We start from the raw sequence: 25,881 nt of genomic DNA on the forward strand, positions 1-25,881 counted from the left end.
TAGATATAGCAAAAAAAAAAAAAAGAAAAGAAAAGAAAGGGGAATGTAACATGCAATCCTTCAGTAAAACAACTTATCACAGGTACCACTATATATTTTGATGAGTCACACACATATAAAAAGTGAGATTTTCAGAGTTCAAAATAAAAATTTCCTTCTCTTACCAGAGAAGACACAGAAAACCCCTTTTTTTGTTTTTTTGTTTTTTTCTTTGAGACCGGGTCTCACTCTGTCATCCAGGCTGGAGTGCAGGGGTGCGATCTCAGCTCACTGCAACATCTTCCTCCCAGGCTCAAGCGATCCTCCCACGTTGGCCTCCTGAGTAGCTGGCACTACAGGTGTGTGCCACCACAACTGGCTAATTTTTTTGAATTTTTAGTAGAGACAGGGTCTCCCTCTATGTTGCCCAGGCTAGTCTCAAACTCCTGGTCTCAAGTGATCTGCCCACCTCAGCCTCTCACAGTGCCTAGCCACAAAACTCCTTTCTTGAGTTCTAAAAACTTAGTACCAGAACATTTTGAGTCAAAGTTAATGAAGTTAAGTACTAATCATGACACTGAGATGCCAAAGTTTAAATATAGGACATTAAAATGGCTGAAATAGAACCTAAGAGACCTGTATGGTAAGATATGAAAATACACACCCTATTCCACCCTACCTCCCAAAATCTGAAGCAGGTCAGTTATATTTGTAAAGAAACAATAAAATATTATTCTTTTTACCTCCACTGTGCCTAGAGGAATCTGTAAGTACCACTCCAAAATTGTTGTTTGCAGCCTCTGAAACAACAGGATACTTAGGGATGCCCACGGGTGGAGAGGATGCCTGGGTGTTTTTTGAGGATGCTGTTTTTTCTAGAAAGGTAAAAAACCATATACAGTAACATGAGCTTATATGTATGAGAAGTGGGGAAAAAAGCACTGTGAAACTTACCTGGTATGTGGTTATAAATCTATGAACTGATCTGCCACAGCATCTACATGTAAGACCTGCTTCATAAATACTTAGCTGATCTGAGGAACTGACCAAAACTTACTTTGTCTTTTTCCAGTATCTTTAAAGTAAAGCTAAAATATGCCTTTCTTCATTCTAACTTTACGTCGCCAAAACACAGGTGAAAAAGCCAAATGACTAGGGGTTCAAACTATTCGTCCATTTTTCTTTTTACTGTATATATTTCTGAATTCTAAGCCATACAACTCACCATTAAAGAGCTTCTGCTAAGTTTTCTAAGGACAAGTGTCACATCGTTTTCATCTTTCAAAAAGTGAAACTGTGTGATTTGTTAAAAACTGAAACGCAAGATTACTCAGTATTTATAAGTCAGACTCTATGAACACCTAATGACTGAATATGAAAATTAACTCAAGATACATTTAACATAGAAAGTACTTGTTATTTTTCTGGCCAGACTTAGTAATTATTTGAAAGGGTCTTTTCAAAAGCCACTAGCTGGTTTCTTCTCAATCTTCATACCTCCTTTCCGTTCCAGTGCCATACTAAAATACTCTTCCATCCAGTTCCCTTCTCTACCCACTGACGTCTCTTTGTTCATTTACAGCCAAGCCACGATGGCATCTTTTTTTATCAAGGATTCCCTCACAAGCTGCCCCGCAGACAAAAATATCCTTCCTTTGTGCTTCCCCAGCACTGTCCTTGGAAATCTCCTGTGGTACTTGGCATATGCTAGTCTCTTTGCCTACACTCCTGCCCACCTCCACTCTATCCAGACTCCAGTCAGTTCAAATGCTCCAGCTCTTCCCAGCTCACTCAGAGGTAAAGACAAAGTCCTCCCAAGGTGGATGGTGTGCTGTGTGATGTGGACACCCCGTTGTTCCCTACAGCCTCCTCACCCACGTTGCTCCCATCACAGTGGCCCCCTCGTGCTCCTAGTGAACACCACGCACACCCCACCCGGGGCCCTGGCACTTGCTATCTCTGCTGGGAATGTTCTTTCTCTAGAGAGACACGTGGCTTTCTACTTCCCCTCCTTCATGTCTCTGCTCTGATGTCGGCTGCTCGTTGAGGACTTTTCTGGCTACCTGCTTAAACTGTTAACAACTCCTACCCCATATACTTCCTATATCCACCCCTAACTTGTATCTGTTAACACCTTCTAATGTACTTACAACTTACATATAAGTCTCTCTCAACTAGAATGTAAGCTCTATGAGGCCACAAGTTTTGCCTATTTTGCTTCTTGCCTGACACATAAAAGGCATTCAATAAATATTAGCTGAACTGAATACTGTCTTGTAGTTGGTATTAAGTTACACATCTTAGATTTCTCATCGAAGTATAAGCTCTGTCGGGATGGATCTCATCTTGACCATCTTCATTTTCCCTATGTCATCTATCCTCACTGCCTTATGTAACATAAGCTTTCAAAAACATCTGTGGAATACTCGATGGAACAGGACAATACAAGCACCTAAACGTGACCCCAAAATGGAAGGGGGAGGGTATAATAGGGTCATTTAGTATATTTATATAGAGGAATTTCTACTATCCAAAAGAATTCTGGTTGGGCACGGTGGCTCACGCCTGTAATCCCAGCACTTTGGGAGGCTGAGGCGGGTGGATCACGAAGTCAGGAGATCAAGACCATCCTGGCTAACACTGTGAAACTCCGTCTCTACTAAAAATACAAAAAAATAGCCAGGCCTGGTGGTGGGTGCCTGCAGTCCCAGCTACTCAGGAGGCTGAGGCAGGAGAATCGCTTGAACCAGGGAGGCGGAGGTTGCAGTGAACTGAGATCGCGCTATTGCACTCCAGCCTGGGCGACAAAGCAAGACTCTGTCTCAAAAAAAAAAAAAAAAAGAAAGAAAGAATTCTTACTGGTAAACTGACATCAGGGCAGCCAGCTCGTTCCTCCAAAGGAAGCCCTCACTCACCTTTGCTGGTTCGGAAGGTAAGCATGGCAGGTTGGCCTTCACCTGCTGCGCTTCTTGCTACCATCAAGACTTCATAAAGACTAGATGGCTCCAGCTCAGCTAAATGGAGCTCATTCTCACTTCCTGGGACTCGAACCGTGTGCCAGCTTCCCACCATGCCAACCCCATCGTCCAGCTGCCCAAGAGAAAACACACCAGAAAAGCAGGAGATGGAGGAGAGGAAAACTTTCGGTTACATTTGATCAAAACTAGGATTCATTTAATTCTAGAAGAGTTTTAAGAAGTAATACACCACGGTAAGTAAAAAAGACACAATACTTCTTCACATTAAGAAATACAAGATCTGTTGCAAGAACGCTGCAATTCTCACTGTAGAAGGACTCCTGGCTCTGCATCTGACCACTAATGTGTGGCCTCAAGCAAGTTACTGCCCTCGCAGACTCTGTTTCCTTTACTTGTAATGGAGACAATACCTTCTTTCTTCCTGGGCTAATGAAGAATAAAATAAGTATAAAATAATAGGTATCACTGGTAATTACATAGTATACATAATAGATACATGCTAATGTAAGATGGATATTATATTACATGTATATTAATTATATAATTATGTATTATATATTTCCAGCATTCTTGCTTCATGCCTTGACACTGTTCAGTATGTGTTAAAGGAAATAAAAAGATCTAATCAGTTGTTTCTTGATTAATGGAACCAAGAAACAATATTGCATGGAGGTTTTAGGGTAGATGAGATTACTAACAAACTTCCTCATCTAGAATCATTCATTAGGTTAGAAACAGTATGTAAACCTTCAAATATCATCATGTTAAAATATCATCATGTGATTTTTCCTAGTCATTAAAAACATTACCATTCAACAATGTATACTAAAATTTCTTGAACAAAGAAAATTATTTTAAATATGAATGCATCCCTCCCACTTCATTCATTTACTGGGTTCATTAAACAGAGAGGAACTTTTCCATTCTGCTCCAATACAAGCCCATGGGGAAAACAATATTTGAAGAGTTAACTGAGAGAGGCCCAAGGTTTACCCCAAAAAATGACCAAACAATGTATGATTTTAATACATTTAAAAAGGCAACTTGAAACTGGGCACAGTGGCTCATGCCTGTAATCCCAGCACTTTGGGAGGATGAGGTGGTGGATCACTTGCGGTCAGGAGTTCAAGACCAGTCTGGCTAACATGGCAAAACCCCATCTCTATTAAAAATGCAAAAAAATTAGCCAGGTGTGGTAGTGCATGCCTGCAATCCCAGCTACTTGGGAGTCTGAGGCACAAGAATTGCTGGAACCTAGGAGGCGGCAGTTGCAGTGAGACAAGATCGCACCACTGCACTCTAGCCTGAGTAACAGAGCAAAACCCTGTCTCAAAACAAACTAACAAACAAACTTGAAACACAAACAATTGACATAAATTATGCCACAGACTCTGTTCAAACAGTTGTTTTTAATAAAAAACTGCTTTATTTGCTAAATAAATAGTATTCTACTACCTTAGAGAGGGAAGGAGTTTGTATTTTAAAAGTGGTTATAGAACTTTATATTGAAGGGTTAAAACGTTTGATTACACATGTAAAGACATCATTGGGTTCCTAGAATTCCAATTTGGGGGGAAATTATACTTCACTCTCAGTGTTTTCCTAGGATTGGTAAATCCAGCATGATTGGGATCTCTCTGACAAACTCATCAGTCTGGAACACTCTTGTTCTGTTTCCTGCCATTCCACAAATGGAAAAGACAACAGTATATGTCATACAAAGAATGTTCAGGTGTGAGCAGAGAAAGATGATAAACGACAAGATATTACCTTTCGATACTTCACAAAGTAAGCATTGATGGGCAGCCCACCATCCTTGCCTGCCCTCCACAGCAGGTTGTACGTGTCTGGTGTGTGGGTCTGTGGGGGGCTCAGTATGATGGGGGCATCAGGAACAGAGATGCCGCTGGCATTTTTCTCTGGTGCTGATTCCACTGCACTGGGATGGACCTTCACTGGAAATAAGCTCAGTAACCCGGTTTCTGAACCATCTCTCTTATTTCTTTCATCATTCTGAGCAGCATCAGGAAGTGTGACTGTCTCTGCTTTTGTATTTGTTTCAAAAGGAACTACAGGGAGAAAGAGAGAAGAGAGCGTGAAGAAACCCTCCTTTCAGCATCTTTTACCCAGTTTGTGACGTGACTGCCCTCACTTATACTGTTAGCACAATTTGAGCCCTGGAAGTTAAAACAGGTAACACTGCCATTTATAATTCATGGAAACATTTAACCCCTCTAGTCGAAATCTTTTCTCATGGTGGACCAATTATATGATGCAATAGTGTAGCAGTTAAATGTTTTTATTTGTTCCTTGTTCTCTAAGAGTATTCTTTTTAGTAATAATAATTTGCTAGTTTAACCTCAGAAGATTTCAAGTTGGCTGGGCATGGTGGCTCACACCTGTAATCCCAGCATTTTGGGAGGCTGAGGCAGGTGGATCGCTTGAGCCCAGGAGTTCGAGACCAGCCTGGGCAACATGGTGAAACCCTATCTCTACAAAAAACACCAAAATTACCCAGGTATGGTGGCACACACTTGTAGTCCCAGCTACTTTACTTGGGAGGCTGAGTGGGAGGATCACCTGAGCTTGGGGAGGTTGAGGCTGCAGTGAGCTATGATGGTGCCACTGTACCCCAGCCTGGGCAGCAGGCCAACTAACTGCTACCTGAGGGGATCCTGCAACTACACCTGTCTCAAAAAAAAATTAACAAAAGATAAAACAAGCAGGCAGCCTTAACACTTACTACTAACAGCATACAGAATATACAGAGGAAGATAAAAATAATTTATTTGCACCGAAAAAATACACAGGTTGCATATAGTCAAAGATAATTACTGAGCACATATTATGTGCCAAGCATTGTATGAGCTTTCTTATAAACATAATCTCATTTAATTCTCAAAACATTCTTAGGTAGATGGCAATACTCCCATGTTACAGATGAAGAAATTAAGGTTCAGAGAGACTAAGTGACAGCGGCCAGGAAGAATGTTAACGGTGCTGCTGTGAAAAAAAAATAAGAAGGAACAATTTACGAAAACAAATATACTGCCAGTACAATAAAACCTAAGGAGTGACAGCGTGGTTTCTCTAAATTGCTATTAATACTGGCAACGGAAAATTCTATTTTTCACTCCTGTTGTGGAGGAAGAGTGCAGAGGAAGCAACGTACTACTTTCATTTCCAAAATGAAGTCAGATTCCTGGTAAAAGGTGGGTGTGTTTTTGGGAGAAGGGCTGCACTGTAGCAGAGAACCAACAGAAATAGGATTAACAGTGTAAGGTTAGTTCTCTGTTAGTGTAAAAGAGAGAAAGGGTGTCCCAGAAGCATCTTCCATCAGAGAAAACAAGAAGCTAGTGAGGAAATAATGTAGAAGAAAACTAATTAAGTTCACTGAGACAACTTCAAAATATTGCTCCTGGAACAGCAGTGTTTATCTAGTGAGTCAGACTGCAGACTGATGTTCAGGGTGTGATCTGGTGCCTGCTAATGCAGAGAGACGGACTCAGCAAGTGGAGGTAATTAACTGTGGCTTGAGGTAGTGGAGAAGGATCTTTTTATCATTAGAAGTTTAGTGGATCCTCCGGGCAGTTTTCCACTGGGAAGTGGGATCTGGCTGTAAAAGAGTTTAAATGCCACATGCCTCAGTTTATACAGAAGCATGAGAAAAATGTTATCCTGCAGCTTCTCCACTGTCTTGAGTATCAAAATTCCATTTCTGTAAGATTTAAGATGCAATGAGACCTCTCCAGAATTTTTATTAAAAGGGGGATTCAATTAACTTTTTTCTTCTGTTTCAACGATATAATCTGGGCACTTGAGAGATACACTCAATACAACTGAAAAGACCTTACCAGTACTTCCCCAGTATTTTTGCGTGTATTATCTCAACTTATCTTCAGAACTCTATGAAATGGGTAGAATAGGCATCTAGCATCTTTTAAGGTGGAATGTTTTTTGAATTGGAAAAGAGATTGATGCAACTATGGCAACATAAATAAACTTAATGACTCTAAGTGGAAACTAATTAAATAGGAAGGGAGTACAACCATATCTGTCAAAGACGCTCCCACTGTGACCACTGCTGCCAGCAACTCACACCCAAACTATTTAGGAAACCCACGCCAACTCCCATTATAGTTTTAAGGAGTACCACACACTCTACAAATATTTGTACATCCAGGACCTCAAAAACCCAAGGTCTCTGGAAAGAACAAAAGGCTGGGGAGGAAGGTCTCTCTTTCTCTAACCTAGCTTACTCTCGCCTTTACAGTACAGTAGACAAAGTAAATGACTTGTCAGGATGCTAGAATTTCATAAGGCTCAGATTCCTATGCAAAGAAGTGAGTTGTTATGTATTGTTTTGAGTTTTAATAAACTCAGTTGGATCTTAATAATTATACTAGAAAATTTTAAAAAGACAATGTAGGACCTCTTTGGTAGAATATAGCTGATAGGGTTACCATATACAAAAGTGGTATTTATCAAGACATAAAATCCTGGAGCACATGGGAATCTTAAAGATCTTCTAAAGTTAGTTCATATAACTTCAAAGGGCTTCTGATTTCTCATATTTAAGATGAGGAAGTTAGACAAAATGTCTAGTTCCATCAGCCATAACTAAGACATCTGCCTCTCTATATTCTGTATTCACATAATCCCTTCAGCTAAATTCTACCCAAGAAGCTCCTGCAACTACACCTGCCATGCAGCTAACAATTTGGAGCAGAGCCACTCTTATTTTTGCCTAGAGGAATAGAAATATAAAAAACACACACATATTCATTTATAGGTGCAAATTTATGTAACACTGAACTACTTTCTTCATTTGAGGATTCTTAAGGTTTCTAAAATCAGTAACTATTTCTTCCTTCCCTTAACACTGCCACAAGAGATCACTATAATTTAATAATAATTAGACAGTAATAATCATAACTTTATACTTAGTATCAATGGAGGGCTTTCTATTGCCAGACACCATTCTAAGCACTTACTATGCATTAACTCCTCGGATTCTCACATCAATCCCATGAGTGGGCACCTTCACTATACCTGTTACACAGATGAGGAAACAGAACAGAGGAGTTCAGGGATTTGCCCTTAGGTTACAAAGCTGCTAAGTGGCAGAGCCGGGATTCTGACACAGCCCCTGTGCTCAGCCTCCACATCTCTCCCATCTCTAACATGCACAAGAGGATAAGGGGAAGTCCCCGGTCTCCACCACTTCTCCACCACCTCCACCTTCATTCAGAGCAAGAGCATCCTGGTTTGCACGTGAAGGGAAATCGTATGTGCACATACAAACTCTTTTTATTTCAACCATCACTCCTCTGCCAAGGACCCCCCGTTGGCCACTGCTCTGGCTAAGGGTGCCCACACACTGGTCGTGTGGTCCAGACTGTGGCGGATGGGCCAGGGGAGAGGAACTGTGGGGACAACTGTGAACTCACTGAAGCAGGGAATGCTGGATCCCAGACCTGTCTAGAAGGAGGAACGTGGGCTCTGAGCTCAGCATAAGCACTGCTCCTTGACCCCGTGGGCTCTCTGACCCGTGGAACCATGGCCCCAGGCAGAAGAGAGCCACGCTAAGCCCCTTAAAGCAGAGGCCAGGGTCAGAGACCTCAGTTACCCGAGACTGAAGGCACTATTGCCTTTGATATTGGACCTCTCGCAGGACAAGTAAGGTGACAATCTACAGCCAACTGACTAGTTGTTGGGGACACTGCTCTAAAAGCCTACTGATGGAAGGTTTGAACTTGAATTAAGTCACGTTTGAGTTCATTTCCATGAATATTAATAGTCTATATACCAGTACCTCAAAAATCATACATAGTTTTTAAGTCACCATCACAAAAAATCAGTAAAATATGAAGAATTAATATTATACATCCCATTAGAAAATAACTTCGGATAAGACAGAGGGAATATATACAAACAGGTATTACTTAATAGTACCACAACTCTACATTCTCAATGAAGGCCAGTCCTTTAGACCCAATACTGTAGTTATCAAGGGCATAAAAAAATGTCTGCAATATCATTTTCGGTAGCTTAGAAAACCAAAAACATTAATCCCAAAGACAGGTTATATTCTGGGCCTGCTCCCAAATGAGAACTTTCTATATTGCAACTACAATCTTAACAAACACATCAGAAACAGAGACCAAAATTCATGTGATTCACATAAAGCGAAATACCAAGAAACACAGTTCTACATTTCACTGTCATCAGGAAAAAATACAGATTGCTGGACTCATTAAAATAACATTTCAAGTCAGTTTAACTTATAAAAGGAACTTATTCAACTAAAAATAAATAATAATGGCAACTCACCAACCATGAGAGATGCTTCTGCCTGTGTGGTACCATGTTCATTTGTAGCTTCACAGATGTATTTCCCCGCATGTTCCTGAGTCACAGCCTGAATATGGAGAGAGCTTGCACCAGCTTGGGACATGACGAAGTACACAGGCTCCAGGTTCAAGCCCTCAGGTCTTGATAACTGTGATTTTCGGGATTTAGATCTCAGGACTTGAGATGGATGGCTGGTTATCAATCCATGGCTGTCATACCAACGAATGATCGGAACCGGCAGCCCACTGGCATTGCAGGACAGAGTGACAAAGTCTCCGTCTGCCACCTTTGCACTTGCTGGTGCCGTAATTATAACTGGCTTGAATCCACTGTCTATTAAAAAAGTGATTGACATATGAAAAATTAAGAACACTGTAGTATCTACGATGCAAAACAATTTCATTCTATCATGTAAATGTGGGAGTAATGATTAAAACCAAGATAGCTACCTCCTTGTTAGTTCCCTTCTCAACTTTCACCAAGTAAAACTGTCAATAAATAGTAGAGTTGTTTCATAGCTGTAGGCTCCTAAACATTTCCTACATAAATTTCCTGTCCTTCAGAAAGAAAGGAATATATACAAAGAAATCTTTTGAGAGTTTTTCTGAAGGTACACTAAACATATTTGACCACTGCAAATATAGAACATATGAAGCTGAAACCTCAGACCTTAACAGGAAAATGTAAGTATAAAAGCAGATAATTTTCCTTCAAGAAAATGGTCAATTTTGTGGGGTACGGTGGGAAGGGAGGCAGGAATTTGATTATAAAAAGCTTGGGAGAAAAAAACCTGTTCTGAATAAAAGTTGACACTGATGATACCTGTATTTTTTTCCCATAGACATGAACAGCATTTTTGTTTCTAAATTAAAGTGGCACCAAGTCTTTCCTTTGGGTCTTAATATTCTCTGGAGGCATTTTTAAGAGAGCTTACAATGGAGTATTGACCAAAGTAATTGACATTTTCTCCAGTATGTCTCTTTTTCTCTAGTCCTCCTTCCCATGTCTGACAAAACCACCCAACAACTGATATCAGATTTCTGGATTTTTGCCAAGCTACTGAGTGTAAAATGCTATCTCCTTGCTCAGAACATGTATTTTCCTGAGGTCTAATGAGGCTGTACATCTTTTCACGTGATTATTTGACATTATTAATTTTTGTCCTCTGTGAAATGGCCTTTGTCAGTTTTTCTATTGGGTCATGAATCTTTTCTGTAATGATTCGGAATTCTCTGTATATACTAGATTCTGTTCTTTTGTTCAGGTATGTATGTGACTAGTACCTCCTTCGTAATGTACTGCTTATCCTTTCAGCTTTTCACAGTATCTATTAGGAAGATGTTTTCATTTCAATGTGGTCATATCGTTTAAAATCAGTCTTTTAAAATGTCTTATTAAAAAGTTTTACCCACAGATCATACATTCTTCAATGTTTTCTTGAAAACTTTTTTCATCTCGTCTTTCATATTTAGATCTTGAATCCACTGAGAATGTATCTTTTATACAATGTGAGTAAGACACTGAGTTTCACTTTTACCTCCATGTTGACAGCCAGTTATCCCACATCAAAATGCGAAATCGGTCTCCTCCCTGCTGATGTGCAGTGCCGGCTCAGTCAAGCCCTTACATGCAAATGTCTTTTTGAAAGTCTCTATCTTGTTCCAAGAGTCTATCTGTTTCTGTACCAATATAATATTTTCTGAATTACTACAGGTATTTTAGATGTTTAAGGCAAGTCTCCCACGTTCTTTTTCTCCTTCTTTTAGAGTGCCTTTGCCATTCTTGGGCCTTGGGTTATCCATATAAATTTTAGAATCAGTTTGTCAAGGTCCTTAAAATACTATGATGGGATTTTAATTAGAATTGCATGAATCCACAGAAAATTTTTAGAAAGACCAGATAACTATATAATACTAAATACAATATATAATATTGAGGAACTGGTATATCTTCTTATATAACTGGCTATGCTTTACTGCTATAATATTAAAAAAGGTGGTTTTTAAATTATACTTTCTGTTTGTTGCTGGTATACAGACAGGCAACTGATTTATTTTTTGTTTTTAAGAGACGAAGGGTGCAGTGGCGCCACCTCAGTTCCCTGCAACCTCCGCCTCCTGGGTTCTAGAAATTCTCCTGCCTCAGCCTCCTGAGTAGCTGGGACTACAGGCGCACGCCGCCAAGCCCAGCTAATTTTTTTTTTTTTTTGTATTTTAGTAAAGACAGGGTTTCACCGTGTTGCCCAGGCTGGTCTCGAACTCCTGAGCTCAGGCAATCCACCTGCCTCGACCTCCCAAAGTGCTAGGATTACAGGCGTGAGCCACTGCACCCAGCCAAGGCAACTGATTTTTGTTCACTGGTCTTCATCCATCCACCTTGCTAAATGTTATTATTTATCATAACAGGTCATAATAGGACATACAACAGTCACAATAATGGCCAGCAAACTATTTGGGATAGTCTATGTTGACAATCATATTGGCTGTAAATTAACAATGATCTGGGTTCTTTCATTCTTTTACTTTTCATGTCTTTCTGTGCTGGTTAGGATCTCCAGTATAATGATGGCCAGAAGAGATTTTCAAAGGGAGTGCTTCTTATATTTCACCATTAAATGCAATGTTTCCTGTAAGTCCTTGTTAGACACTCTTTACTAAGAAAGTTCAGGCCGGGCGTGGTGGCTCAAGCCTGTAATCCCAGCACTTTGGGAGGCCGAGACCGGCGAATCACGAGGTCAAGAGATCGAGACCATCCTGGCTAACACGGTGAAACCCCATCTCTACTAAAAAATACAAAAAACTAGCTGGGCGAGGTGGCGGGCACCTGTAGTCCCAGCTACTCGGGAGTCTGAGGCAGGAGAATGGCGTAAACCCAGGAGGCGGAGCTTGCAGTGGGCTGAGATCTGGCCAGTGCACTCCAGCCTGGGCGACAGAGCGAGACTCTGTCTCAAAAAAAAATAAAAAAACAAAAAAATAAAAATAAAAAAAAGAAAGTTCAACTCTATTTCTACTTTTCTAAGTGTCTAACATGGGTACTCAATTACGTCTAATGTTTTTCCATCTCTAGTGAGATAATCACATTGTTTTTCTCCTTTATTCAATAAATAGAGTGAATGACACTCTACATTTTCAAGTGGATTTCTGGGATAACTGTTTGGAAATGACGTCTTTTCTTTTTTACACTGTCCTGTCTTGTTAATATATTAGTTAGGATTTTTACACCTATGTTCATAAATGAGACTGGCCTTTGATTTTCCTTACTTGCACCATCTTACTGAGTTTCTGGAATCAAGACTGGAGAGTTTCCATCTTTTCCTCTTCTCTGAAACAGTTTGTATAATATTTGAAACCGTCTATCCTTCAAAGTTTGGTAGAACCTCCATAAAATCATCTGGCCCCTTATTTTCTTTGTGAGAAGATTTTTAACTCCTAATGCAACTGATTTCATAGGGTTAGGACTACTCAAGCTTATTTCTTTTCAGTCAGCATTGCTAAGTTACATTTTTTCCTCAGAATCTGTCCATTTCTGTCTTTATTATAAATTGTCATAAAATTTAGCTTAATCTATCTTTAATTGCTGTAAGACTTGTATTTATAGCCTTCTTTTGTCCCTAATATTATTTGTACCTGCTTTCTTTTCTTTGGGTCATTTTCCCCAAAGATGTGTCCATTTTCTTAGACTTTACAAAGGGCCAATTTCTATCTTCATTGATCCTCTCTATTTTATCTTTGTTTTCTATTTAATTGATTTCTGCCCTTATTTTTATGATCTTTTTTCCTTTCTTTGAATCTATTTTGTTACCCTTTTACTTCACGCAGTAGTTTTTAGTCTTACTAATTTTCTTTTACAGCCACAGAAGGCTGTAAATTTCCTTTTAAATTCTATTTGGCTGTCTCTTACAAAATTGACTGTAGCCTTTTCATTATCATTCAGTACAAAGTATTTTAAATTTCCATTACGATTTCTTTTTTGATCCAACTATTGAGAAGTATAATTTTTAATGTCCAAACACATGCTAATTTTTAAAAATTATGTTTTCATTATTAACTTCTAAATAAATTACACTAATGTCAGAATATTCGGTCCATATATTGATTCTCTGAAATTTAAAATATTTATAACTCATATCATAAACAATGGACTTCCCTAATAGATAAAGAACTCTTATAAATCAAGAAGAAAGACCAACAACCTAATTTTTTCAACGAGCAAGAGACAAAGAACAGTCAATACACAGAAACGCAAATTTACGGGACTCAAAAACATGAAAAGATGCCCAACTTTACCTGTAATAAAAGAAATACAGATTAAATGGTTCTTTTTTTTTTTTACTTACTAGATTGGCAAAGACTTTAAAAATTGACAATGCCCCATGTTGGTGAGGGTTTGAGGAAACAAGGAGAGTTAAGTGTTGCTGGTGGGAGTGAACACTGGTAACGACCATGGAGCGTGATTCAGTAATCTCTACCAAAATTACCAACACAGATGCGCTTTTATTCTGCAAGTTCATTTCTAGGAATTGCTTTTACAAATACTCACACATGTGCAAAATAATCTTTGTAGAAGGGCATTCATTATAGAACTACTTGTAATAGCAAAAGATTAAAAATAACCATCAATCAGGTACTAGTCAAATTGTTACAACTATACAATGGACCACTAAGCAGCAATTTTTTAAAAAGGAATGAAAATACTTTTTATGTACCATGTGAGAAGATACCCCAAGATGTTAAGTAAAAAATGTATGGTAAAGAATGCTACCACTATTTAGGTAAAAAAACAAAAACAAAAACAGATATTGTTATAAAATGCACATATACTCTCTCATGTTGTGTGAAACCACCTGTATGTGTACTACATACAAGGCTGCTCAAGAAACTGACAAAACTAATTATTTCTAAAAAGAGGAACTGTCTAGAGAATAAGCGTAAGACACAGGCCGGGCGCAGTGGCTCACGTCTATAATCTCAGCACTTTGGGAGGCCGAGGCAGGTGGATCACGAGGTCAGGAGATCGAGACCATCCTTGCTAACACGGTGAAACTCCATCTCTATTAAAAATATTTTTTAAAAAATTAGCCGGGCATGGTGGCAGGCGCCTATAGTCCCAGCTACTTGGGAGGTTCAGGGAGGAGAATGGCGTGAACCCAGGAGGCAGAGCTTGCAGTGAACTGAGATCGTGCCACTGAACCCCAGCCTGGGCAACAGAGTGAGACTCCATCATAAAAAAAAAAAAAAAAAAAGATTAAGAGAGAGATTGTACCATATAGATTTTTAGAGTATGAAGAATCTGTTGAAAAGTTTTTAAAAACTTTTTTTTAATGAGCTTGATTTTAAATAAGATTACTTCTTCATGAAAATGCCTACCCGTCACTAGCAAGGAACATGGAGAATGAACACCGTTCTTGTATGGTGCTAGGGTTATTTTCTTTTAGTAAAAATAATTTCATTTTTGACCACAACAAAAGCCCACCTGGAAAATAAACGTTCTTACGACTGGCATGACCTAAGAAAAGCCTACCATTTTCAATTTCAAGTCTTCCAGTAGACTGCATAAATCCAATCCCATTATCTGCTACACACTGATACATTCCGGCATCTTCCACGGTAACCCCACTGATTTTCAGTCCGTTTCCTGCAGTTAGATGTCGTGCGGAAGGATGAATAGGTTGTGCATTGTGAAACCAGGTACAGTTGGGGGCTGGGTTCCCACGAACATCACAGGTAAAGTGTACTGTGGCACCCAGAGACACTATCTGATCCTGTAGTCCTTCAGAAATGGAAGCATGTTCTGAAAATAAAACACACAAATTAAACTCTAGCCCTCAAAACGGACTTCTTAAATTATCAAGTCATAAAAATCTTCTTTCTACCAATAACCAGTTGAAACAAAGTTGCACTGTTTATTCACATTCTTCTGTCTGCTGTGGTAATCAAGAAAAAAATTAGAAATGTTCCACTAATAGGATAAACCATATGTTACTAATAACATATCGTCTCCTTTCACAGATTACTCCACCCACTTAACTCCCCACAACATAAGGGAATACACACATATACACAAATAGTTTCTAATCCTGGGCTTCTCTTAGCATTTATTTCAGGTGATTAGTTTGAAATACAGTAATAATTTCCCTGGATTTCACACTAAACAGGAGCCAAAACAGAAGAATGTTTATTCAGAGGTTAAATTATTTTTATGGTCAACTCAACTTTGAGGTTAGATGTGTAACAGGCGAAAACAAAAAAACGAAACTTCCGTTAGGGATCCTTAAAGTCACTTATTACCCAGAAAAAGTAAATCATTTATCAGAATTTGTAGCATATGTCTAAATTATGCATATTAATCCAGTCCTAATCACTGAGTTCCAAAGCTCACTTGTCATACACTTACGTTAATTCCAATGTTGCTAACCTATAGCAGGTTATGGTTATAAATATTATAAATACATGCAGTGTTTACAACAATTTTATTCACTATTAAACCACTTTCCACCTATTTTTTTCATGAAAATCTGTTTCATTAAAGGAAAACATTTTCTGCAGCTACACATGATAGTGAAGTAGGTAGCTGCTCAGAAACGAATAGCTTTGAAATAAAGTATAAATATAGAAATGTGGGTGGAAACAATTCAATTTTATCACCCAGGCATTGGTAAGAGCATCCAAAAAAAGAAAATTAAATTAAATAGATTGATTTCTTTTTGAGATGACATTTTCTTTTTTGAGACAGGGTCTGGCTCTGTCGCCCAGACTAGAGCACGATAGCGTGATCCCAGCCCACTGCAACCTCCGCCTCCCAGGTTCAAACCACCCTCCCACCTCAGCCTCCCAAGTAGCTGGTATTACAAGCCTGTGCTACCACACCCAGTTAAATTTTGTATTTTCGGTAGAGATGGGGTTTCGCCACGTTGCCCAAGATGGTCTTAGACTCCTGGGCTCAAGTATTCCGACCTCCTCCCAAAGTGCTGGGGCTATAGGTGTGAGTTACCGTGCCTGGCCTGACATTTTCTCATTAGTACTCTGTCTTAGTTACTACTACTGGATACTACACACAGATATCAGCTAGATTCTTCCATTCTCCTGATTTCCAGTTTTTTCCTCCATGTTATGAAGAAGAGAGAATAATCTCTATATTGCATAACTAGGTTGGGGGTGAGGTTTCCAAGAATATTCCATGCGAAATGCTCTATGCCACCCAGAAAAATGGCCTAATTCAGCAGTCCATTATAAAAATGAAACTTGTTCTGGCTAGGGTGTAGATATTTCTAGATATTTCCTATTTCAATTTCACAAATGGATCTTTCCTTCAGATACCAGTTAGACCAGAAAAATGGCTTCATTTGAAAAAAATTAAAAACTACATCTTACCAAGTACATTAACCATGTAAGTCACATATTTTACATCTCCAGACTTGTTTCCCACCATGCAGGAATAGTTTCCAGAGTCCGCTGGGTCAATGCTATCTGTGGCAAGATGAGAATACAACCTTCTCCAGCTGCTTCCTGGTGCAATGTCCTGCCCGTCCTTTAGCCAATACACTTGAGGAGCCGGGACCCCACTCACCACACACTCCAAGGTTATGGGGCTACGAGAAAGAACAGCTAATGCCTGTGAATGGGTGGGGTGAAGAATGTGAAACTCATCTGAAGAAGAACCTGGAAAAGGAAAGGAGACGAGAGATTATTAGTAAGTCTTCGTTTCTAATCTCTTGCTTAGCAAAGCTGTGGGTATCACTGTTTTCCCACGTATTCTTTATACTACAAGGTCCTATTTGGCAGTTAAATCCTTTTTAGTTGAGAATTAAAAGATTTCTGTGGTCTTTTAGGGCTACTTCTGAATTGGTGGTTTGGGAATGCAGAATTCCCAACAAGTTCAGAAGCCACGCCTTCACTGTGCTCTAACTATTGGTGCCACCTCAACTCTACCGCCATAACCTAAAAATCAACAATGATTTTCATCACATCTGAAAGAGGACAGACATAGCTCTTTTTTTTTTTTCTTCAAAATTCACAGACACCAATTTAATGACCACTACTATAAAGTTGCATCTCCTCTATTTCTTCTTGTTTGAACAAAGGGCAAAATTCTCCACGTGTATTCACTCTGTCACCTTGGCCAAAATTCCCTTCTGTAAGTTACATTTTTAAAGCATGTACAGTACTCTTCTATAATGCATTAATGTACTTACTTTTTTTTTTTTTTTAAGATAGAGTCTCACTCTGTCATCCAGACTGGAGTGCAGTGGTGCAATCTCAGCTCACTGCAACCTCTGCCTCCCACGTTCAGGCAATTCTACTGCCTTGGCCTCCCGAGTAGCTGAGATTACAGGCACGTGCCGCCACATTCTGCTAATTTTTGTATTTTTAGTAGAGACGGGGATTCCGCCATGTTGGTCAGGCTGGTCTCAAACTCCTAACCTCAGGTGATGCACCTGCCTCAGCCTCCCAAAGTGCTGTGATCACAGGGGTGACCCACCATGCCCAGCCTGTATTTCCTTTTTTGGTAAGACTTTTTATGATAAACAAACAGGATTCGGAAAAAAATGAACTATCATTGCCCAAATTTTTATGAGGACTCTTCCTCTTCCACCAGTTACCATTCTCCCAAATACTTACGACTCACAAGGAGCTTTCGGCCAATAGGTTCAACTTTTAACTGATGTGTGACAGGATTATAAGCTGCACATTTGTATGATCCCTTGTCCTCTAAGGATACATTCAAAATCTGAAGATTTCCTGATGGAAGGATTAAGTAATTCTCTGAGGAAGGAAGGGAGTGCAGTTAGGCCTCTCCCTTTATGAAGGACACCACAGCACAACTAAAACTCACAAAGGTTGATCATTATGCTTTATTCCATCTTATTTTGTTTTATTTTATTTTATTTTATTTTAGAGATGGGGGTCTCACTCTGTCACCCAGGCTGGAGTACAGTGGCATAAGTACGGCTTAAGTCTGGAACTCCTGGACTCAAGCGGCCCTCCCACCTAAGCCTCCCGAGTAGCTGAGACTACAGGTGCATGCCACTACACCCAGTTAATTTTTAAATTTTTTGTAGAAATGGGGTCTCACTATATTGCCCAGGCTAGTCTTGAACTCCTGGCTTCAAGTGATCTTCCTGCCTCAACTTCCCAAAGTTAGGATTACAGGCGTGAGCCACAAGACAGCCTGCATTACGTTTAGACATGAGATTAGTGGCAAAGAAGTAATCAAGGATAATTTCTTAAATGAAGGAAAGGGAAAGTCAAAGCAGAATAGAAAAAAAGGTCAACAGAATTAGCATAGCAAATCAAACTCGGCAGAAGCATTTTAACGATAGCGAATCTCAAAGCATAAGAAACATGCTTCGACTTTGGCAAACCTCTGCCTACAGCACTGGTCACATGGTGTTTCTGCATTGTCTAGTCACTCATTTTTTTCCCACAAACACATATTAAGGGGCTACTTTCTGCCCACAATGGCCAGGCACAAGTGCTACAGCAAGGAAAAGAGCAGACAAAAACCCTGCATGCATGCAGCCCACATTCCAGTAGGGGTATGTGGGGAGGTCAGAGAAAAAGACATACAATCATAAACTAACAGAAATATGAATAACACAGTATCAGGTGTGATCAATTCTATGAAGAAAAGCAAAACTAAATAAAGGGGCCAGAGAGCACCAGGTATATTATTTTAGATAGGACCATGAGGGCTATCTTCTCCAAGGAAGTGAAATCTGATGGAGGTCTGAAGGAACTGAGGGAGTGAGGCCTCAGGGGACGGGGCCGTAATTATTTGTATATTGTAACCACTTGTTTTAGTCCTCGCCACTCATGCCTTCTTGTATCCACAGTTCATCTCTAGCACACAGAGCTTAGAAGTGGCTTATTCAATGAACATTTGTTATGTGTGTGCTTTTCACAAAAGGTCTCACCTGTGGAATGTTTCAGCCATTTTCCCCGGATTTTATAGCGCACCTCAGCTTTGGGGTTACTCTCTGGTACCCTGCAGCCAATGAAACCAGCACTTTTTTCTTCTGCTGTAATAACATGCTTTGTGGATGAACCAAAATCACCAAGAACTGAAATAAATAAGGAAACAGATAAGTAAATAAATAAATAAATGCAAATTTGAATTCTTTTTCCCAAAGGAAGTTTAAAAATTAGAAACAACATCTGCAGCATGGCCTTTGTGGCAGCTGACCCCAGTCCAAAGGGCTGCACGATCTTTTCACCTCAGAAAGCAGCTGGGGCAATCTACTCAGGAGGCTGAGGTGGGAGGATCACTTGAGCCCAGGAGGTTGAGGCTGCAGTGAGCCAAGATCGTGCCACTGCACTCCAGCCTGGGTAACAGAGTGAGACCCTATCTCAAGAAAAAAGAAAAAAAGAAAAGAAAAGAAAAAAGAAAGCAGCTGGGGCAGATGTGCATGGTTGAGGGCTAAGACCTAAGTCATGGCACCCTTTTTCATAAGTCAATGCTTCTAGGGAACCAGAATAAATATAAACTGCTCTTAAGACATCTAGAACTATAAAGCATAATTATTCCCATTTGGTCAAGATAAATCCTTTTCAATCCAGTCCCCCATCAAAACTCACTTTCCCTACAGATCCCTAGTCTGTTTGTAGTTATTCACATCGCAATAAAATGATTTCTGGAACGAACCTAGGACATCAAAAAAATAAGGAAGGATATCATTGTTTAGATCATCTGAATCTACTAACTTGGTCTCAATTCCTCTCAGTCTCAGTTCACTAAGGATGGAGCCTGCGGGGGAACTCTTATGATCTCCAGGGCTCAAAGCGCTCAGCAGCCTGCCACGAGGAGTTCCACCCTCCAGTGCGCGTCTTACAGCTGTCCACGGGTCACAGCTCTACAAAAACATTTACTCTTCTCAGTTATGACAAACTCACTACTCCTGGGGAATCCAGATTTGTTCTGTAAATAGGGGTGCCCTTACAAAGACGTTTTCCATGACTGGAAGCCATCACCATTTGAAAGGCAGATGGCTCCAACTTACTAAGAAAAACCACGCGTTCCAGATTTTCCGTAAGTTCAATATTCAACATTCCTTTCTTTACAGTTACTTTTTTCCTGCTTTTTAACCACGGTTTCAATTAAATGAATTAAAATCACTCAGTAATCAAGGCAAATAGAACAGTTAGGTGTGACAGGAAGACAAAGGACTCCAGGAAATAACTAAGGGTCAGAGTCGACAACGGCTTTTGCTGTTAATGATATCATGGACTTCCAAGTACTCACAAAGAAATTGTTCAGAATTCACATTAGAAAAGGGTCCTTCCCTGGCAGAGCTGCAGAGATTATAAAGAAAAAAAAAATTGCCCTAACTGTGTAACTTTAAAAAAATCATTTCCATATCATTGTTACCGATGAGGACATTAGGCCAGGCTCAGAGGTCTGAGTGCATTTCCACAAGCTCTACTCACAGCAAGAGTCAAGGCTGAGACAAAAACTCCTATGTGCCTTACACCAAAGTCCATAGTCTCTCCCCTCTTCAGAAATGCAAGCACTAACAGTAATTTCCAGAAAACCCATACATAACAGGGACAAAATTAAACTCACCTGCCACGGATACTGTTGCCGGGCCACTCACAATGGCACCGATGCTGTTGTTGGCAAGGCACTGGTAGTAACCCAAAAGGGAGGAGTTAAGAGAAAGAATTGTCAGAGTCCCCTGATGAATCTTAATATGTTCCATGTTTCCATCCAATTTTTTTCCATTATGCAACCATGAGATATGAGTGGTCCCAGGTTTAGCAGAACAATGTAGTACTACAGGTCCACCAAGTTTCTGGACGGCAGAGAGTGGCTCAGAAGTAAAATAAGGTGCCAAGTCTACAAGGGAATATTCCCCATATGCAAAGAAAGCAGGGGAGGTAAGAGGAGAGAGAAAGAAGATTACATTAAACACATTTCATCTGTATCTGTATAACTAAAGGCAATCTCTTATTTTATATATGTTATGGTTCTTGATGCTTATAAAAGTTCTAGCAAAATTCTTATGAGCCTATCCATTGGAAGTGGAAAAGGGCAACATGTTAGCCTAGGACTTAACAATTAGGGTACAAAAGACAAGAATGCTGATGATATAAATCAGATGCAATACCAATCCTATTAATAAGAAATAGCAAAGTGCAACTGGGCCCTGGGGCCCCGCCTATAATCCCAGCACTTTGGGAGGCCAAGGCAGGTGAATCCTTGAGCTCAGGAGTTCAAGAAGAACCTGACAACATGGCAAAATCCTGTTTCTACAAAAAATACAAAAATTAGCCAATGTGGTGGTGTACACCTGTACTTCTAACTACTCCAGAGGCAGAGGTGGGAGGATTGCTTGATCCCAGGAGGTGGATGGAGGCTGCAGTGAGCCATGACTGCACCACTGCACTCCAGCCTGGGTGACAGCGGGAGACCCTGTCTCAAAAAAAAAAAAAAGAAAGAAAGAAAGAAGGAAATGGCAAACAGCTTTTTAATAAAGTGACTTGGAAGAATTGGAAGTTAAGAACCTGAAAAAGTGAAGATGACTTTCCAAATAAAAAGAATTCTCCCCTATTTTACCAACAGGATTTGATTTACGAGAGCAAGTTTTTCTACAAATGAGGGCTGTGGTACTTTCTTATTACTTCCCTTCAATATAAAATAATGTTTAAGTTTTAAGAAAACAAAAACAGACAGTTAGGAAGCCACAACTGAAATACAAAGGCTATCCTTTCTTAAATATAGGGCTTAGTATTTTTATTTTGGATTTGAAATTGTTTGATCTGTTATTTCTATTACTCCAGGAACATGGGTAGGCAGGGGTATTCTTGCACTAAAGTATCCAGGCAGATCCTTCTGTTCCAACCCGAAAATGGGAAGGGGGAAGAAATATTTGTTAATTTGGTGGAATAAAATACTTAAGAGGAAAAAAATTCAATAAGTTGCTGAATCTACTCCTACAGAATATTTAATCAGAAATGAAGTTAAGGGGAAGTAGCTCTTTTGGCTGAATCTGGGGTGGTTGTTCAGCAAAACAAAAATAAAACCACAAAACCAATATTCCCCTTATTAAATTTAATACAGCTATATGGTATTTTTAGCAGATATTAAAAATAGTACTCAATGAATAAACATCACTGTATTTGTATCTACTTATATATTCATCTTTACACAAGTCTAAAATAAAAAGAAATGCACGTGAACCATGTTTTAGGCATGGGGCTTACACACACATTTCACAACAAACACATTTATGCTTTTCAGCAACCCAAAGAGGCAGACAATAAATTAGGCAAGGTCGTAAGAGAAAGTGGCAGACCTGGGATTTGAACCAAGTTCTCTCACTCCCAATTGAACATAGTATCATGCTGATTCTAAAACTTCTCTTTGGCATATATAGTCCACATTTTATTCCTGTTCCTTCCAAATCCAGAAATAAGTAACATATCCCCTTATTTTTAAAAAAAGCATGATTGGAAAATATGTATTTAAAAAAAAGGGGGGATAAATTACAAGGGCCAGGACAAAAAGGCCTGCTAATGTCCAAAGCACTACTAAGAGATCCTTAAATTGCTGAATTTATCAAGTTTTTAAATCATGTAGTTGGTCAAACCAATCTCAGAAACATCTTTAGATAGCACCATTACCACAAGGCATTGCAGTACAAATTTATTTGCTATAGGATTAAGATAAGTAAAGGCCAAACCACCCCCTCCCCAATTCTTCTCCTCTCACCTGAACTCACAGAAGAGCACAGAATTGTAAGAGTAACATATAGCAGTGTACATAAGGTTCCAAGATCCGGATGCATAGCGCCAGATTACAGAAGCAGGCAGGACAGGCTTCCAGAGCAAAACCCAGGCCTTGGTTCACTAAAAAAGAAAAAGGAAAGAAAATATAAACCATTGAAATCTTTCATCTGAGCAGCTGGAGTTGTGAGCATGATGGCTGCCATCCATTTTGAAAACTCTGTGTCGAGTACGTCAAATACTAGGCACTTAATGATCCAGATCTTCCCAATTCACAAACTGATCTCTAGACACTAGAGCTGAAGTTTTCCTCATTCTTCCAAGGTCCTAGGATATCTCTTACCACACAGAGCTAATCACTCCGAATGAATCCATTCAACTGCCTATAATGCATTTCTACTTACACAGCTCACAAACATACAAAATTCAACACACCCAACATGTATTCCTCCTCCACATCCCCCAAAATAGTAAATATAAGGAAAATAACAAAATAATGGCTAACATTTACGCAGTGTTTACTATGTGCCAGACACCATTTCGGTGCTTTAATACACGAATTTAACCTTCACAACAACCCTGTGAGATAGGTACTACTGGTTTTTGTCCCTTTTTTCAGATGGAGGACTCCTGGCTCATGGATTGGTCAAGCACAAAGAACATCAAGGTCAGGCCTGTGTTGGGGTTGGGCTTGGCACTATTGTGAGAGTGGGATAAGCCAAGAAAAGGATAGTAATGGATGAAGCCAGAGAGGAAGGCTGGACCAGATCACATGTTCAGCTTCGAAGGCCATGGTAAAGATTGTGGGATTTATTCTAAATGCAAGAGCAAATCCTTACAGGACACAGAGAAGGGGAATGATGTAATCTTATTTATGTGTTAAAAAGATCGCTGGCTGAAGTGGGAAAGGGAGACTAAGCAGGACATACTGTAATCACCCTGGAGACAGATGAGGACACACTGGTTAGAGCAGTGAGTCAACCGTGGAGGTGGAGAAAAGTAGTTGGATTCAGAATATATTATAAAGGTCGACCCAATAGGACAAGTCGAAGGCTTGGATATAGTGTGGGACACAGATGTGTAAAGGGTAACTCCTGGGTTTTGGTAACACAAAATAAACAATAGCCCTGTTTACTGAAATGGGGACGACTAGAGAGGGAGAGACAGAAGAGAAGGTTCATCACTAGTTCTGTTTTGGCCAAGGTAAGTCTGAGCTATCTATCAGACATCCAAGTCTTACTGTCAAGTCAACAGTTGCATGCGTGAGTTTGGAGCTGTATGAAGAAGTCAGAGCTGGAAACGTAGATCTTAAAAGTATGAACGCCTGCCGGGTGCGGTGGCTCAAGCCTGTAATCCCAGCACTTTGGGAGGCCGAGCCGGGCGGATCACGAGGTCAGGAGATCAAGACCATCCTGGCTAACACGGTGAAACCCCGTCTCTACTGAAAAATACAAAAAACTAGCCGGGCGAGGTGGCGGGCGCCTGTAGTCCCAGCTACTCCGGAGGCTGAGGCAGGAGAATGGCGTGAACCCGGGAGGCAGAGCTTGCAGTGAGCTGAGATCCGGCCACTGCACTCCAGCCCAGGCGAGAGCGAGACTCCGTCTCAAAAAAAAAAAAAAAAGTATGAACGCCTTGGCACTAGATGAGCTCTCTCTAAGGAAAATATGTTTAGAGGACTGAGGAGAGGGGAAGAGATAAAACAGAAGAGCCTTGGAATACTCCAACCTTTAGAGACGGGAAGTAGCCAAGGACACACAGCAGAGGTAGTTAATGAAATAGAAAAAAATATATTTGTCCAGGGAGAACATAAGAAATATTTCTAGGCTGGGAACAGTGGCTCACATTTGTAATCCCAGCACTTTGGGAGGCTGAGGAAGGTGGATCACTTGAGGTCAGGAGTTTGAAACCAGCCTAGCCAACATGGTGAAACCCCGTTTCCACTAAAAATACAAAAATTAGCCGAGCCTGGTGGCATGCACCTGTAATCCCAGCTACTCAGGAGGCTGATGCAGGAGAATCGCTTGAACCTGGAAGGTGGAGGTTGCAGTGAGCCAAGATCATGCCACTGCACTCCAGGCTGGGCAACAGAGCCAGACTCCATATCAAAAAAATAAAAATACATTTAAAAAATAAGAAAAAGAAATATTTCTAGAAGAAGAGTGTGACCAACGGTCTCAAACATCAATGAAAAGCAGAGTAAGATGAGATACCATCAGAAAGGACTACTGAAGGTCATTGGTGATATTGACAAGAGTCGTTTCAGTGGAGAAAAGACAAAAGCATGATGGTGGGTTCAGGGTAGAACGGGAAGACAGGAAACGGAAAGCAGGCACAGACACTTCCTTCCAGGGTTCTGCTATACAAAGGCAGCAGAAAAACACGGAGAGCTGATGAAGACAGATGGTAGTCAAGGGATGGCTTGTTTGTGGTGTGTGTGTATGTGTGTATTTTACTATAGAGACAGTATAGCACATTTGGTAAAACTAAAAAAGTTTCACAAAACCCAGCACTGGCAAGAATGTGAGCAAAAATAATTATCACATATTGCTGGTGGAAACAAAATCAGTATATACTTTTTGGAGGCAGTCTGCTATTTCTATCAAAAATCATGCAACAAACACTTATTGAATACTTACCATATGCTAAGACTATCCTAAGAGGTGGAATTGAGCAATTAAAAATGTATACATAAAACTAAGTAACACATAAAAATGTATACCATCTATTCAAGTAGGAGAGATGGACAATATAAAAGACAAATAAAACTAGTAAAATTAACAATGTCCATGCCATTCTCCAGATACGGCCAATTCTTTCTCTGCTATCCTTCCTGTACACCTGGGACATGC

General features: G+C 39.9%; 1 protein-coding gene across 4 annotated transcripts in view; it reads right to left on the reverse strand.

The window, feature by feature from the left end:
- Positions 1-25,881, reverse strand: part of CDON (cell adhesion associated, oncogene regulated) — a 102,526-nt gene that overhangs the window by 40,494 nt on the left and 36,151 nt on the right. For all 4 annotated transcript variants that reach the window (XM_033204847.1, XM_033204849.1, XM_033204846.1 and 1 more), the window contains exons 2-11: positions 23,019-23,155; positions 20,871-21,143; positions 19,225-19,371; positions 17,930-18,073; positions 16,682-16,969; positions 14,832-15,101; positions 9,291-9,644; positions 4,728-5,026; positions 2,895-3,069; positions 723-854 (exon numbers count right to left, since the gene is read on the reverse strand). In XM_033204847.1, coding sequence (XP_033060738.1) covers positions 723-854; positions 2,895-3,069; positions 4,728-5,026; positions 9,291-9,644; positions 14,832-15,101; positions 16,682-16,969; positions 17,930-18,073; positions 19,225-19,371; positions 20,871-21,143; positions 23,019-23,094 — 2,158 coding nt within the window. In that variant the 5' untranslated portion in view covers positions 23,095-23,155. The remainder of the gene's footprint in view (positions 1-722; positions 855-2,894; positions 3,070-4,727; positions 5,027-9,290; positions 9,645-14,831; positions 15,102-16,681; positions 16,970-17,929; positions 18,074-19,224; positions 19,372-20,870; positions 21,144-23,018; positions 23,156-25,881) is intronic.

The sequence above is a fragment of the Trachypithecus francoisi genome, unplaced genomic scaffold (assembly GCF_009764315.1).
Source record: "Trachypithecus francoisi isolate TF-2019V2 unplaced genomic scaffold, Tfra_2.0 Lachesis_group8, whole genome shotgun sequence".
Taxonomy (NCBI): Eukaryota; Metazoa; Chordata; class Mammalia; order Primates; family Cercopithecidae; genus Trachypithecus; species Trachypithecus francoisi.